Source organism: Tachysurus vachellii, chromosome 12, assembly GCF_030014155.1.
Source record: "Tachysurus vachellii isolate PV-2020 chromosome 12, HZAU_Pvac_v1, whole genome shotgun sequence".
NCBI lineage: Eukaryota > Metazoa > Chordata > Actinopteri > Siluriformes > Bagridae > Tachysurus > Tachysurus vachellii.
The window spans coordinates 25014825-25032961 of NC_083471.1; the positions used below are offsets into that span (position 1 = coordinate 25014825).

The 18137-nt window shown below is 40.4% G+C and overlaps 1 protein-coding gene across 1 annotated transcript in view; it reads right to left on the reverse strand.

Moving 5' to 3' along the window:
- Window positions 1–535: 535 nt before the first annotated feature.
- Window positions 536–18137, reverse strand: part of LOC132854326 (coiled-coil domain-containing protein 60-like) — a 37141-nt gene continuing 19539 nt past the window's right edge. Inside the window, exons 11-13 of the mRNA XM_060882613.1 lie at window positions 18136–18137; window positions 17801–17990; window positions 536–875 (exon numbers count right to left, since the gene is read on the reverse strand). The exon at window positions 18136–18137 is cut by the window's right edge and continues 142 nt beyond it. Of these exons, the coding sequence (XP_060738596.1) occupies window positions 870–875; window positions 17801–17990; window positions 18136–18137 (198 nt within the window). The 3' untranslated portion in view covers window positions 536–869. The remainder of the gene's footprint in view (window positions 876–17800; window positions 17991–18135) is intronic.

Sequence of the window (18137 nt, forward strand, 5' to 3'; positions counted from 1 at the left end):
AACAAGAACAAAACTCTTTGGTGAGAACGTGAAACTGAATACGAAGAAGTGAACGACTGAAGCGAAGGGAAATTAGATTTTGGATGAAATTCGAATGCAGTCCAAAAAACGTTTATGATACAAATTTAAAATAATGCTTATAAAATTTCAACAAATAATTGAATTAATAACAAAAAAATGTGGATATATATATTTTTTTTAATATTAAAAAATATATTATATATATTTATATATATAAAAATATTTTTGTTATATATATATATTTAAAATATAAATAATCGTGAAGACACGTCCACATTTTTCAAAATGTTTATAATACAAATTCAAAATAATTCTAATAATAATTAAAAAAAAATGTGTGTGTGTGTGTATATATATATATATATATATTTATATATTTATATATATATTAATATTTTTATTATATATATATTATATATAATTTTGTATTATATATAATATATATAATACATAATTATATATATTATATAGTCATCTTTGCTGTGATTAACGTCATTAACAAGCGGCTTCTACACAATACAGCTGACTTTCGATCACAACAATGGGTCAAATCGCCCTGTGACACTTCATCACGTGTGTCCTGCTCTAGAAGAGGAGATAAGATAAAAGCTGTGACTGTGTGTGAGACACTGATCAGGTCAAGATGGCTTCCCTGTCCAAACACACTCACATAGATGAAAGTCTACCTTACGTAACGCCTCGCTTGTACCTTGGCTGAGGGAATAAACCCCACCTTCAGTTTCCTGATCCTGTCTGTAATGCGTCAGTTACGCTGGTGTTTTCTTTAGGTCACGCCCGACCTCTTTACTCTCCTCAGGCTAAATCCGCCAGTCTGGGTGGAGAGGCTTTTAAACCTAAAGACAGAGAAGGGTGGGATTGTTAATAGAGCGTAAAATATTTAACTGTGTCAAATAGGAGTAGTCAAATCATTCACTTGGTTAAGAAAAACCTTGGCTAATTTATCTTTAGACCGCAAAAACTAAAAAAAAATATCTTTTGTCTAAAAAATCGCAGCTTACTGGCATTAAAATGTTATTGTTTATACACAACATATGTACATTTAAGCTTTAAGTTAATTAGTCGTGTAGAAAATATCAGGGAATTGAAATGCTGTGAAATGTTCATTCATTCATCTTCTACCGCTTATCCGAACTACCTCGGGTCACGGGGAGCCTGTGCCTATCTCAGGCGTCATCGGGCATCAAGGCAGGATACACCCTGGACGGAGTACCAACCCATCACAGGGCACACACACACACACACACACACACACACACACACACACACACACACACACACACACACACACACACACACACACACACTCTCATTCACTCACTACGGACAATTTTCCAGAGATGCCAATCAACCTACCATGCATGTCTTTGGACCGGGGGAGGAAACCGGAGTACCCTGATGAAACCCCGAGGCACGGGGAGAACATGCAAACTCCACACACACAAGGCGGAGGCGGGAATCGAACCCCCAACCCTGGAGGTGTGAGGCAAACGTGCTAACCACTAAGCCACCGTGCCCCCCGTGCTGTGAAATGTTGTGAAGCTCAAATGAATACACGTAAGAAGATAGGGAGAACGGAGAAGAAGGAAGAGTGAGCATGTAGGTAAAGAGCAGATCTCTGTAGACATCGGAGAGGTTAATGTTGCATGATGAAACCTTAAACTTTAAACTGTGAGGTGAAGCTTCCATGGAACAGATTAAGATCAGGATCTTTGGAGGCAACGTCTTGAACTCTTTGTCATGTTCCTCAAGCTGTTCCTGAACATTTATGTCGTTATGCCATAGATGCACTTATCGATATTTATTTCATTTGTGTAACAGCAGTCAAGTCAAGTCGAGTCAAGTCGAGTCAAGTCGAGTCGAGTCGAGTCAAGAAGCTTTTATTGTCATTTCAACCATATATACTGTAGCTGTTGCAGTACAGTGACATGAGACAACGTTTCTCCAGGACCAGGGTGCTACATAAAGTAAGTTAGTCCTAGATACATGAAAATGCAACTGTGCAACCTGGTGCAAACAGTGTGAGACAAGACAAACAAGACAAACAAGACAGTGCAGGACAAAAGACAGTGCAAAATTATAGTGTATAGCCGACCGGTGTAAATAGTTTGTTCAATCAATCTAACTGGAATGAACGCATTATTATAGCAGCAGTTACCTGATATATTGAAAAGGATTGTGCAAAATCGACTGAAATGTGAAACAGTCGAGGGTTAAGGGTGTAGCACAAAGGTCCAGCAGCTTGGTGGTGCTGGGATTCAAACTCAAAACCTTCCAATCTGTAGTCCAACACTTGAATCATTGAGCTACGACATTCCACAGTGTTTCTAGTGAACGTGGTCTGCAGCAGTGTTTAGGGCAAAGTAACATCCACATGAATGCAGGACCCAAGAATGTTTCCACCAGCCATCCCATCCCCAGGTAAGCAACACACACACACACACACACACACACACACACACACACACACACACACACACACACACACTTCAGAACCTAGCAATCCTCATGATGATAAATACAACATGATTCATCAGTCCAGGCCTCCTTTTTCAGCTGCTCTGTGGTCTATGGAGCTTTGGATGGTGTACAGGAGTCATGGCTCGTAATCCTTTCAGATTATTCCTTCCCATGGGCATCAGTGGCCTGTGGGCTCTCATGATCCGGTCACCAGTTTTTGTCCTCTGGTAGCTCTTTTAGTCGTTACTAACCACTGCACTCCAGGAACATCTCGCATGACCTTTTGTATTGGTGATGCTCCGACTCGGCCGTCTAGCTCAAAAAGTCGCTCTCATTCTTACACTTGTCCATTTTTCAATGGACAATTAACAATGAACAATTAACACCATGGAACACACAACACCTAATTGCACATTTCACACTTGCACACCTGTACATACATACATACATACATACATATTGTCTATACTGTTTACCGTTTACTCCAATTGCACATTTCACAATTGCACATGTGTACATACAAATTGTATATATTGTACACTCACCGGCCACTTTATAAGGTACACCTGTCCAACTGCTCGTTAACGCAAAGTTCTAATCAGCCAATCACATGGCAGCAACTCAATGCATTTAGGCATGTAGACATGGCCAAGACGATCTGCTGCAGTTCAAACCCAGCGTCAGAATGGGGAAGAAAGGTGATTTAAGTGACTTTGAACGTGGCATGGTTGTTGGTGCCAGACAGGCTGGTCTGAGTATTTCAGAAACTGCTGATCTACTGGGATTTTCACGCACAACCATCTCTAGGGTTTACAGAGAATGGTCCGAAAAAGAGAAAATATCCAGTGAGAGACAGTTCTGTGGACACAAATGACTTGTTGATGCCAGAGGTCAGAGGAGAATGGCCAGACTGGTTCGAGCTGATAGAAAGGCAACAGTAACTCAAATAACCACTCGTTACAACCGAGGTATGTAGAAGAGCATCTCTGAACACACAACACGTCAAACCTTGAGGCGGATGGGCTACAGCAGCAGAAGACCACACCGGTACTAGTAAGGTGTACCTAATAAAGTGGCCGGTGAGTGTATACTTCAATTGCACATTTCTCACACTTGCAAATTTGTACATACAAATTACCTATATTGTATATGTATATTTTAACTGCGCATTTCACTCCTGTAAATGTGTACATACAATTTCGTCTATACTGTATATGATGTCATTCTGTTACACTGTGGAGCTTCTGGCACTAAAACAAATTCCTCGCATGTGAAAACATGCCTGGCAATAAAGCTGATCCTGATTCTGATTCTGATTCTCTGATTTTTCATCTTTTCATCTGACATCATCTAATCTATCACACTGCTTGATTGACAGGTGATTATCACTCTAACGAAACAATCGTTCGCTTCACTTCACCTGTCGCTGGGTTTAATGTCATGACTGATCGATATATATATATATATATATATATAAAACAAGGGACTTTTTTTTTCTGAAATCACAGTGAAAGCACGTCTGTCGACTTCGTTTGAACTCGTCCTCTCTCTCCATTTTTTTTTTTTTTGCGCCTCCTCTCACACTGCAGTAGATTCTGTTGTGAACTTACTGTGGCAGGAAATGAGGTTTGCACTTCTGAAACGGCAAGTTTCGCTTCACTGTGTTCACGACGAAATACGACTGATGCGGTTTCTTTTAGCATAAATTAAATTCAGAAAAAAACCCCAAAACAAAACACATATTAAGTGGGTAACAATACGGCTGTAGTGTATCTGTGTAGAGTTCAAGTCCAGGCTTAAATTAAAGCGTTGATCCCAGCAGGTCTCTAGTTTCTGTTCATAGCTACATGGGGAAAACCCAGTTAGAGGGACATGTCTTGATATTCTATTTCAAGATGTACCTATGAAAGGAAACACCTCAGAAGTTGACAGTAAAGAACAAAAGTTTGCTCTAAATCGAATATTCAGGTCATTTTGATACTTTAGACCAATTCAGAGTAGAAAATGACTTTAGAGTGAAAATAAAACAACTACAGCAGGGTTTAGGGTTGAAAATAGTAACGGTGAAAGGCGTCATGTAGCATTCGTGTGAGACGTCAGCAGTCAGGGCTCGGTGTAGGGCACAGATTTCAAACTCTCCCATGATCTTTCCCATCTTGTTTCCTTTTCTCTGGGGAAAAATGTTTTTCTTTCTGTTTCATTCATTCATTCATTCATTTTCTACCGCTTATCCGAACTACCTCAGGTCACGGGGAGCCTGTGCCTATCTCAGGCGTCATCGGGCATCAAGGCAGGATACATCCTGGACGGAGTGCCAACCCATTGCAGGGCACACACACACACACACACACACACACACACACACACACACACACACACACACACACACACCCACACACACACACACACACACACACACACACACACACACACACCACACACACACACACCACACACACAACACACACACACACACACACACACACACACACACACACACACACACACACACACACACAATTTTCCAGAGATGCCAATCAACCTACCATGCATGTCTTTGGACCGGGGGAGGAAACCGGAGTAGCCGGAGGAAACCCCAGAGGCACGGGGAGAACATGCAAACTGCACACACACAAGGTGGAGGTGGGAATCGAACCCCCAACCCTGGAGGTGTGAGGCGAACGTGCTAACCACTAAGCCACCGTGCCCCCCTGTCTTCACCTTCTTCTTCTTCTTTTTCTTCTTCTTCTCTATCCAGCATTCAGCAGTTCTGAGGTAAAATCTTCTAAAGACTTCACATGAAGACAAGCCATAAAGCAAAGATACCTGGAGAAATAATGGATTGACTGAATAATTTCTACATAAAAGTTCATCAGTGTACAGAACTAAAATAAAGTCAGTCAGAAGTTTTACCGAACCTCGTGAAGAACCTGCTGCTGTTCTTCAAGACACTTTAACACATTTTATTCCAGGAGAAATTCAGAAAGCCTTCATAAAATAAACATCTAAACAACATAGAATATAAGTAGAAGTAGTGTAGTGTATGTGATGGAAAACCTGGGAAGTTCTAAAGACAACAACACGATTCTTCACGCTCAGAGGACGCGTAAGTGCAGATCTCAGCACATCACCTAACCTCACAGTGCGAGCTTCCTGTCTGATTTACATCACTTGTTCTCGAGAAAGACTAAATACAGATAGAAAAAGTAACATGAAGCTCTTTTCAGTTTTGAACACCTGCACGATGAGAAGAAAAGGTTTCAGATTCGGTTTTGGAAAATGGCGACTGATGCATCAAGGTTTTGAGCTCACACACTCATCCTGGACGTTCTAGTCCTGGTTCTGGTTCTGCTCTGAGGAACCGGTCAGGGTCTCTACAATCTGACCTTCTACAGGTGTGCAGATGTTCCTAATAAAGTGGACGTGAGACAAGAAACAGATGTGACACGGCTTGGTATGCTACTGAGAACAGACACTGGAGACTCCTTAGTGTTAATTATACACATCTTTCGGAAAACGTTCAACCTTCACCGTATCATCATTAGCTTCTCCTTTGATGAACAACACCATGCTCATGCATCTGTTTATTATTAACAGTTTTGGATTACGTGGAGCGTCTACCTCTGTACTTGTCGTGTCGCTATAGAAACAAGGCCGTTTTAGAACGAGAGCATGAGCTCAACCTGCGGTCTCAGAGCTACTGTTCCAGAAAATGACTCAGGTCTGAGAATGCAAGAAGCAGTTAAATGTTTTTCCTTCTACAGGAAACGCGAAAGCAGAAGTCGACATGATGTTTTCGTACGCAGCAAGAGAGGAAGAGGTGAAGAAGCAAAGAGAGAAACGGCAGAGGAACCTGTACAGAGGTAATCTCGCCCACTCGGCTGTAAGCCTGATACGTTTCCATGAAGCTGCTTTATCGTGGCTTTATCGAGCCTGACGCATGTGGGTCAGTGTGTGAATGATTCAGAGTGGACAAACAGAGTCAGCAGCTCTGAGACAGAGAAACTGCTAAATATAAAAGAAGCTACTGTGGTGGAGACGTGGCCTGTGTCCCGGATTTGGAAAAAAACAGCTTAATAAATGAGATCACTTTACATTAGCTGTGTGAAAAGCAGCAGCTATAAATATGCTAACGGTGCTCAGAAAAACATCCCTGACCTCAGGAACTCAGCTCATGACTTCAGCAACTGAGATCAATTAAAACCCACTCAACATCAACAGTGTACGAAAGGTGAGACACATACACCAGTGGGTGTGGTCTGTTTCAGGATGGTCCCGCCCCGTCCACAGGGTACTGTTGCTAGAGTTGGTGTTTTTTTAGACCTCTATTGTGACTTAATCTAAAAAGAAAATGACCTCGTGACGCATCTAGTGACTTACTGAGCGGATGTTAAAGAACTTCCAACACTCGGTACTCACTCGCCTTACCAACAGGGTAAAATCTTGTTGCTTTTGTGTGAACCGACAACCAGCAACCATTGATCACCATCATACTCAACATCTAAAAATTGATCACCATCATACTCAACATCTAGTCACTGATCACATCATACTCAACATCCAATCACTGATCACCATCATACTCAACATCTAATCACTGATCACCATCATACTCAACATCTAATCACTGATCACAATCATCTCAACATCCAATCACTGATCACCATCATACTCAACTACCAATCACTGATCACCATCATCTCAACTACCAATCACTGATCACCATCATCTCAACATCTAATCACTGATCACCATCATACTCAACTACCAATCACTGATCACCATCATCTCAACTACCAATCACTGATCACCATCATCTCAACATCTAATCACTGATCACCATCATACTCAACTACCAATCACTGATCACCATCATCTCAACATCCAATCACTGATCACCATCATCTCAACATCTAATCACTGATCACCATCATACTCAACATCCAATCACTGATCACAATCATCTCAACATCCAATTACTGATCAGCATCATACGCAACAGCCAATCACTGATCACCATCATAGTCAACAGCCAATCACTGATCAGCATCATTCTTAACAGCCAATCACTGATCAGCATCATAGTCAACAGCCAATCACTGATCACCATCATAGTCAACAGCCAATCACTGATCACCATCATAGTCAACAGCCAATCACTGATCAGCATCATTCTTAACAGCCAATCACTGATCACCATCTTTCTAAACGTTAACTATGCCATTTTGTGAGGAAGAATGCATGTATTCAAACAATGACAAAAAACAGTGTGGAATTTTGGACACTTTAGAAATTCACAGCTTTGCTTACGTATCTAAAGAGGGGCGGGGCTACAGGCGCTGACGCTCGTTTATAAGAAAATCCCAAGAATGTGGACAAGACGTCTTTTTAAAATTAGCCCATGTGTGTTGTGTGATTTATTTTTTAACACTTAAAAAATTCAGCTTATTCTGCTAAAGCGACTGTAACAGTGTCATATTATGTGCGTTTGACGTCATTCGGCATCGATTGGAAATTGGCTTTTTGTAAAAAAAACAACAAACAAACAAAAAAACTTAGTGTTCCATCTGATATGATCTGTCCCTTCTATCATTCATACACTCGATGTTTGTGTACATTGAGCATTGAGCAAGTGTGTAGTGTGTCAGATGGGACACAGCTAAATTTGACAATGCTCAAATCTGATTGGTCAGAAGATAATGATTATGATTTTCTATCAAAGCAGCTCTGAATTTTTTTTTATTAATGATTTACACGTTTTCCGTGAAGGAGAAAATGGGGTTTATGTAACATTTATGGAAGGAGTCTCCAGTTTCAGTGCTGTAACACTCACAAAGTCTTTGAGACATTTGTTGTTTGTTTATAATAAGAAAAGCTGCGATCTTTCAACTCAGACAGTTCCTATTAATTCTAATTATTAAGTGCAATTGGAGAAAAACTATTTAGTTCAACGTTGTCAACAACTATAATTGGATGAACTGCTGATGAGAAGAAGCTCAGTTTGTGAGCTAGCATGAAGGAAAGGAACTGAGAGACTGAGAGAGAGAGAGAGAGAGAGAGAGAGAGACTGAAGAGAGAGAGAGAGAGAGAAGAAAGAAAGAAAGAAAGAAAGAAAGAAAGAAGAAGAGTCTGAGAGAGACAGAGAGAGAGAGAGAGAGAGAGAGAGAGAGAGAGACTGAAGAGAGAGAGAGAGAGAGAGAGAGAGAGAGAGAGAGAGAGAGAGAGAGAGAGAGAGAGAAAAGAAAGAAAGAAAGAAAGAAAGAAAGAAAGAAAGAAAGAGAGAGAGAGAGAGAGAGAGAGACTGAAGAGAGAGAGAGAGAGAGAGAGAGAAGAAAGAAAGAAAGAAAGAAAGAAAGAAAGAAAGAAAGAAGAAGAGTCTGAGAGAGACAGAGAGAGAGAGAGAGACTGAAGAGAGAGAGAAGAAAGAAATAAAGAAAGAAAGAAGAGTCTGAGAGAGACAGACAGAGAGAGAGAGAGAGAGAGAGAGAGAGAGAGAGAGAGAGAGAGAGAGAGAGAGAGAGAAAGACACTATTTTTGCTTATCAGATTCATTGTGTTTTGTGACTAAACATATTAACAAGTGAACAACTGTTTTATCTTTAACAGAGTCTCAAGTTTATCATTTAAGGAAAGAGTGAAGAAGACAGAGAGAGAGAGGGGGGGGGGGGACATCATTTAAGACACACTCTGCGATCACCATGGCTTCACTTCCTGTCCATGTGGCAAGTCTCCTACACACCCTGCCATGTGGAAAATCTTGTACGCACACACACACACACACACGCACACACACACACACACACACACGTCTTGTTTTTCATTCCTTCCACCCCAACATCTTCGTCCTCATAGGAAGGCCAAAAATGTGTGTATCTATGCTGTCGTCTGTCTGTGAGAATAAAACTGTATTTTACATTTTACATTGAAATCTAAACATAAACCACTGATCTAAAGTCTTTAAGATTTTTTTCTTCAACTAAAAACTCTGACAAAAAAATGTACGTAAAGTTAACTGTTTATACATCAATGTTAGGTGAAAACACACACACACACACACACACACACACACACACACAGGTTTACCAAACAGTGTTATTATCACCAGCATGTCCACGTCTGTCCAAAACAATGATATAGGTTTTTAACAACCGTCTTTTTCACCAGCTCTTTGTAACAGTTTGCTGTTCTCTCCTGTTCTCTTTCTTACCTTTAATGAAAGTATAATTTAAGGAATCTGTTCTCAGTAAACTACACCACACACACCCCAGAAGAATATAGTATACAGCTGTGAAGAAACTGCTGTTATTAAGCAGGTGCAAAATGACTCTTGATTCATGAAGATTCTGTTTTCATGTCAGTCAGATCTGCGCCGTTTCAAAGAATCATAAAAACAAAGCGTGTTTAAATCTTTTAGCAACAACGAGAACAACATCTGTTTTGGCTTTTCAGAAATGCGAGTCGACTCTCAACGTCCACTTACGAGAACTGATTCAAAGAGTCGACTCCTGAAAACGATTCATCACTGATACACATTAAATACAGATACAAAGAGTCTTTGCTAAACCCAAACATTCATTCATTCATTCATTCATTCATCTTCTACCGCTTATCCGAACTACCTTGGGTCACGGGGAGCCTGTGCCTATCTCAGGTGTCATTGGGCATCAAGGCAGGATACACCCTGGACGGAGTGCCAACCCATCGCAGGGCACACACACACACTCTCATTCACTCACACAATCACACACTACGGACAATTTTTCCAGAGGTGCCAATCAACCTACCATGCATGTCTTTGGACCGGGGGAGGAAACCGGAGTACCCGGAGGAAACCCCCGAGGCACGGGGAGAACATGCAAACTCCACACACACAAGGCGGAGGCGGGAATCAAACCCCGACCCTGGAGGTATGAGGCGAACGTGTTAACAAATTAAGCCACCGTGCCACTGCCAGGGAACATCAACATAGATACGATTGTTATGTCTTTTTTTGGAATCCTGTAAGGCTGCATACGGTTCTGGGACTGAAAATAAAAGTATGAAAAATGAATGACTACTAGCTAAGATTTGGATATTAGCTAACTGACAACAGATGTCTTAGCCCAGAATACTGACTAGCAACCAAATAAGCTAACAAAGATGATGGTTTTATTATGGTTATTATAGTTCTTCCATATACTGTATTTGTGTCAGACAGTAAGCTAACATCTGAGGTTGCTCATTGTAATGTTATTTTGACTTAGATAGCTTAGATAGCTAATAAAAATATGTTTCACCGTTATTAACTTACGACATATCCTTCCTTATGTACTTCCTGGTTTGTCATCAGTTCCTTTTTCACGAGGTGTTACACAATGTTAATTCTCGTTCGTTCTCCTTTTCAGAAGATTTCAGGATGCTAGCAGCAGAGAGATAAAAATATCAGTGTAATGGAAGTAGAAGTGTACGTGATGTTGCACAGTTTTCAGGGATGATTTACGATTAATAAATGTCTGAGACACTTATGTACCGTAATAACAGCTACAGTCTACAGTGCTTTAGCTTTTCAATCACGCTATGTACAGCCTGTGGGCATTTTAGTTAGCTAGTGGAATTAGCACAATCATAAACGTATGAGTGCTTTTGAAGCTTGAAGCTGCTAGCTAACACCACCGAAGCTAACACCAAGTATTTTGTGGGATAACACCTTAAAGAGACGATTTATTTTTCTCCCCCTAATGTTAAACACCATTACTGTTAAACAGTACTGCTGTACTGTACTCGTTCAACCCAGCTGGATGTGACCTCTAGACCGATTTGGACCTTGACCATGAACATGAGATAAGATGCTTTGCGAGAACATCCCGATTCTGACACGCGAGTGTTACAAGGCCAAGGACGCAGCTAAGACACAGAATGTTTCAAAGAAACAAATACAGAAGCAAAAGAGAAAATACAAAATTAATCTTAGTTACATTCTCGAAGACCGTCACAGTTAGAGCAAAACTCTGTAAATTCGATAAAATGCTAGCTAAGAATTTAAATGTTAGACAATTGCTAACTTTGCCTCAGATAATTTACAGTATTAGCTAGTTAATGATCAACAACCTGCCTAGCAAAGGTTATGGTTTTCAATCTACATCTGTTAATCAACCAAAAAGTAAAAAATAGAGCTACTTCGCTAAAATAGTTAAATACATCAGATGCACATATTAGCTGTTAAAAAATGTAGACAAAAATCTCAGTTTTATTTCACAGTTTTATTTGCCATATTCAGAACAGACAACTGCACACTGTAACTGCTAGTAATAATAATAATAATTATTATTAAAGTGGGGTCACGGTGGCTTAGTGGTTAACACGTTCGTCTCACACCTCCAGGGTTGGGGGTTCGATTCCTGCCTCCACCTTGTGTGTGTGGAGTTTGCATGTTCTCCCCGTGCCTCGGGGGTTTCCTCCAGGTACTCCGGTAGTGAATGAATGAATAATAATTATTATTATTATTATTATAGCTTTAATTGTACGGAAGCAGGATTCAGTTCCTACCCGTAAGTAAAAACAAGCTTTGCTGGTTTTACACACACACACACACACACACACACACACACACATGTGCACACAGCAGACTATGCTACACTACACCAAAATCTGACCCGAACTATAACCAAGGAATTTCTTTCTTTTTTTTTTTTAAGGTCCAAACTGTCAGATATTCCTATCCTTATGGGGAGGTGTGTTAGATATAAATGAAAAAAAAAAGGAATATACACAAATTAGATGTTGGTTTTAATTCCATTATCACTAATTAACACTAAATGCCTACATCTAAAGCTGAAAGGTACAGTATGTTTTGTGAGGACCGGGTGAGAGCGAGAACATTTAGTTCTGTGAAATTCACAAAAATCTCTGGAGTGTAACAGAATATTTTAAGCTGTGAGTGTGTGTGTGTGTGTGTGTGTGGGTTTAACTTTGGTCTTAGTGTCTTTGTCACAAATTGACAAAAAAAGAAACATAAACGTAACACCAGGAATGACGTACCTTGGATTTAGATGCCAAAAGCTAAAAGGTTGGATTAAAACGGAGCTGGTTCACGTCCAGCTTTGCTCTAGTGGTTTTTCTGGTCAAACCGCAGTGACATTAACCTTCCTGTAACACTCGTGTTGATCCAACGACCTGTTCCTGTTCATGTCAGACGTCTATATCCGGCTTTACGTCAAACAGGAGAGCGTTTCTTGGTCAAGTTTTTCATTTGTAGATGCTGACATTAGGCAAATGGTTGAAAGTGACGCTAATTAAAGAATGGGTAAGTTTAATAATATTGGCACCCTTTGGAAGAAGGAGTAAAAAAAATTTTGTTTGTTCATCTTTAATGGGAACTTTAACCACTTCAGGGTTGTGATGGATCTGGAGTCTGTATACATTGCACACACACACACACACACACACACACACACACACACACACACACACACACACACACACACACACACACACACACACACACACACACACACACACTAGGTGCATGTTTTTGGGCAGCGGGAGGAAACCAGAGAACCCAGATGTAGCCTACGTGAACACAGGAAGAAAATACGTACAGGATCAAACCCAGGATTTTGGGGCAAATTGTACCAGCATGTCACTCTGAGGGCAAAAAAGTTTTTTTTGGGAAATAAATACAACAAAATTCTTCAAACTGACCATATAAACATGTTGAAAAAACTTCAGTAACATTTATTAAACTGTGATAGAAATGTTACATGCTTTTGTAGGTTCGGATTCCCACAGAAAAAAAAAACACAGGGAGCCACAAAACCCTTTTGACATCTAAAATGAAGATAACACTGAATATCGTTTTTTACCTTTATGGAAAGTTTAGAAAAAACTGTAATGTGTGCATTTATGAAATCAATGCATGTTCGACTCACACCTCCAGGGTCGGGGTTCCATTCCCGCCTCCACCTTGTGTGTGTGGAGTTTGCATGTTCTCCCCGTACCTCGGGGGTTTCCTCCGGGTACTCCGGTTTCCTCCCCCGGTCCAAAGACATGCATGGTAGGTTGATTGGAATCTCTGGAAAATTGTCTGTAGTGTGTGATTGCGTGAGTGAATGAGAGTGTGTGTGTGTGCCCTGTGATGGGTTGGCACTCCGTCCAGGGTGTATCCTGCCTTGATGCCCGATGACGCCTGAGATAGGCACAGGCTCCCCGTGACCTGAGGTAGTTCGGATAAGCGGTAGAAGATGAATGAATGAAATATTTATTTTCCAAATCTACAGGGAGCTGCAGCAGAGGGATGAAAGAGCAAGGAAGTATTTTGTAATATTTAGTAACACAAAAACTCTTGTGCAGATCAGACCTTCATGTCAACATCAGAGCTATGTTTGGTGAAGTCTTTTCACTGTGTATAATAGCTCTCTAGGTCTCTGATATGATCTTGTGCTTCCAGTCTGGTTGCCTTTCCTGTCTTATGATGGAAAAAATAAAAAACGTACAGTACGATGAGTCATTTTAGAGAAAAACCAGTCAGTAGTGATAGCTCTAATCACAGGGTCAGAGTCAGGGTCACCCTCTGACTTTTTATAAATATCAGTTAAGGTCATACTGAGGATTGCTGTGGTGTGTAAAATAAATAAATAAATAAAGATTTTCACAACTGTATTTTTTTTAAATTCCCCATATATAGTAAAAATATATTTCTATAAATGTGCAGCACATTCTATATCACACATTCTATACATACAGAGTTGTGTATAAAACGTAGGTATAATATGCGCACGTTTGTGTAATATACTGTACGTCACAGGTATTTATATATAATTTCAACTCTATATAACTCTATACAATATTCTATATTCTACATCAACCTGATAAATGATCTGTGCTTTAAAGTATAATGTGTACTATATATTTAGACTTTATGCAACATTATGTATGATTTTATGGGTTTTTTTTACATTTACACTTATATAAAACTTATTTAAATATATAAATACATACGTTATGTGAACAGTTTCTAGAAGATTTAAACTAAATCCAACATAGTTGTACACACATACACAGGGGCTCTAAGGGATACCTACGGGAAATTTCATGTTTAAACATGTTAGAACACACACACACACACACACACACACACACACACACACACACACACACACACTTTCTCCATTCTGATGAATAAATATTGACCTTTCCGTAGGCAGTTGGATTACTGATATAGTGGGTAGAATGGCCCACGAACCAAGGACGTGCTGAATACACACACACACTCACCCACACACACACACACACACCCCCCGACACACACACACCCGACACACACTCACAAACACACACACACACACACACACACTCACACACACACACACAAGATTAATCAGGTCTACAAATGCAGTCATAATTACATTATCAAATGAGTCTTTTGTTTGCTCTGTGTGTGTGTGTGTGTGTGTGTGTGTGTGTGTGCGTGTGTGTGTGTGTGTGTGCACATTTCCAAGAAGGCATGAGAACACTTTAGCAGTAAAGACTGATAGTTTTTTCCTCAGCAGCATGTTTATCATTCCTGTGTTTTAAACACTTGCCCTATAGATGAGTTGAATATTTCAGCAGGTCCTGAAGTGTTGAAATAGTTTTATAGCCCAAGATAACAAATGTTATTTAATGAAAGAGTGATAAAGTGTGTTCTGCCTCTCTCTCTCTCTCTCTCTGTTTTATCTCTCTGACTGAGCAGATTGGCTGGATATCACATGACTGCCGGGAAGCGACTCAGTCAGCAGTTAAGCTATTATCACATACCAAACACTCCTACATGTACAAACCCAGAACCAGGACGCCATTCCAAACATTTCCCAACTCTGCCTCCCTCCCTGTAAACCCCGGGCTGCCTCAGTGACCTTTGACTCCATGTTTTTCCAGGATTGGGAAGCGCCGGAGAACGGCTTATCAGAGTTGGATAAGAACGGTCACTTTAACTTTGAACGTTATGTCGGTGCGATGTAACTTTAACAGTGGAGTCCAAAAGGATGAATCAAGTCCAGACTTTTTTAATTAAAGATGCATTATTTAACAGAAATATGACAAACTGCACAAACACATGGACTCAGCGTCAGTCATAAGAACAGAACAGCAGCAATGATGCAGATTTTGCTTTAATAATCATTCAGTTTGAGTTGTTTTTACTTAAAAGTGCACAATATAGCACAGATCAATAAAATACATCATCTATTGATCTACACATCCATCCATCTAGTTATCCATCCAATTATCCATCTGTCTGTCCATCCATCTAGTTATCCATCCAATTATCCATCTCTATATCCATACTTTATCCATCCATCCAGCTAAAAATCTGTCTACAGTATCTATCTATCCACCCATCTATCCATCCATTTATCCATCCATCCAGCTAACCAACAATCTATCCATCCATCCATGCATCAAGCTATCCATCTATCCATCCATTCATTGAGCTATCCATCTATCCTTCAATCCATTAAGTTATCCATCCATCCAGCTAAAAATCTGTCTAAAGTATCTATCTATCCACCCCTCTGTCCATCCATCTATCCATCCATCCAGCTAACCAACAATCTATCCATCCATCCATGCATCAAGCTATCCATCTATCCATCCATTCATTGAGCTATCCATCTATCCATCAATCCATTAAGTTATCCATCCATCCAGCTAAAAATCTGTCTACAGTATCTATCTATCCACCCCTCTGTCCATCCATCTATCCATCCATCTATCCATCCATCCATTAAGTTATCCATCTATCCATCCATTCATTGAACTATCCATCTATCCATCAATCCATTAAGTTATCCATCCATCCAGCTAAAAATCTGTCTACAGTATCTATCTATCCACCAATCTGTCCATCCATCTATCCATCCATCCATTAAGTTATCCATCTATCCATCCATCCAGCTAAAAATCTGTCTACAGTATCTATCTATCCACCCATCTGTCCATCCATCTATCCATCCATCCATTAAGTTATCCATCTATCCATCCATCCAGCTAAAAATCTGTCTACAGTATCTATCTATCCACCCATCTGTCCATCCATCTATCCATCCATCCATTAAGTTATCCATCTATCCATCCATCCAGCTAAAAATCTGTCTACAGTATCTATCTATCCACCCCTCTATCCATCCATCCAGCTAACCAACAATCTATCCATCTATCCCTCCATGCATCAAGCTATCCATCTATCCATCCATTCATTAAGCTAGCCATCTATCCATCCATCCAGCTAAAAACCTATGTCTACAGTATGTATCCAACCACCAATCGATCCACCCAATCTAATCGAGCTACCCATCTACTGATCTGTCAATCTAACGTCCATCCTTCTGCCCCACAAACTGTCCCACAAATTCAGACACAATCATCATCATCATCATCATCATTATTATTATTATGAGATACACATGTAGAAATTATCTGATGGTTTTTACACTCTGTGGAAGGTCGACTTTACCACACAGCCAGGAGTCATACTCATCTGTAGACATCCTCACTGCGTTCTCCCTCACTAGCTACACCAGAGAGAGAGAGAGAGAGAGAGAGAGAGAGAGAGAGAGAGAGAGAGAGAGAGAGAGAGAGAGAGAGAGAGAGAGAGAGAGAGAGAGAGAGAGAGTGTGTACACTATTAAACATACATATAATAGTTTAAAAGAAAAGTTTAACAAAAGAGAGAGAGAAAAGAGAAGGATTGATGAAGTGAAAGAGAAGATGGAATGAAGGAGGGATTTATGTGAAGATAAAAGATGACAAATATACAGTTACACACTACTGCTCTGGTTCTCACTGATTATATACTACTGCCCTGAGCGTGTGTGTGTGTGTGTGTGTGTGTGTGTGCGTGTGTGTGTGTGTGTGCGCGTGTGTGTGTGTGAGTGTGTGTGTGGCCCCCTGTGTGCCACAAGTTGGGTTGACTTCTAAGATTACAGACTTTACACTACTTTGTAGTGGCTTTGGGTTTGCCTATACACTGCACCCCTTCTTACATACACACACACACACACATAAACGCACAGCTCTAATTATAAAACAAAAATGAAAGTCAAAGGTGATGGTGGTTTCAGAGTGTGCATGTGTGTCTGTGTGCATGCATATTTGTGTGTATGGTGTGGGAAATTGTAAAGCAACCCACACACAGAATGTGTGTGTGTGTGTGTGTGTGATATGTATGTAGGTAATAGCATCCATATGTGTTTGTGTGTGTTTACCTCTATAGCCAACCACATTAGTAGTGTCGTGTATTTGTGTATACACAATAGTGTGTGTGTGTGTGTGTGTATGTGTGTGTACCTCTATAGCCACACACAGTTCAGGACAGCACAGCTCCCAAGGCTGGAGAGAGTTTAGGACCCTGAGGAAGACGTGTGGTCGGATGCGCAGAGTTCTCTCCTGGGTGTAACGCTTCAGTTTCTCCAACACACACACCATCTTCCTATTCAAGTGTTTGTGAGTGGGCAAGCTGCCAAGTAAGGCCGACAGCCTGAAACACACACACACACACACACACACACACACACACACACACGCACACAAGAGAGATCAGATGTACACAGAGCTATAAAGGGCACTAAATTCTGTACGATTATAACACACACACACACACGCACACACACACACACACACACCA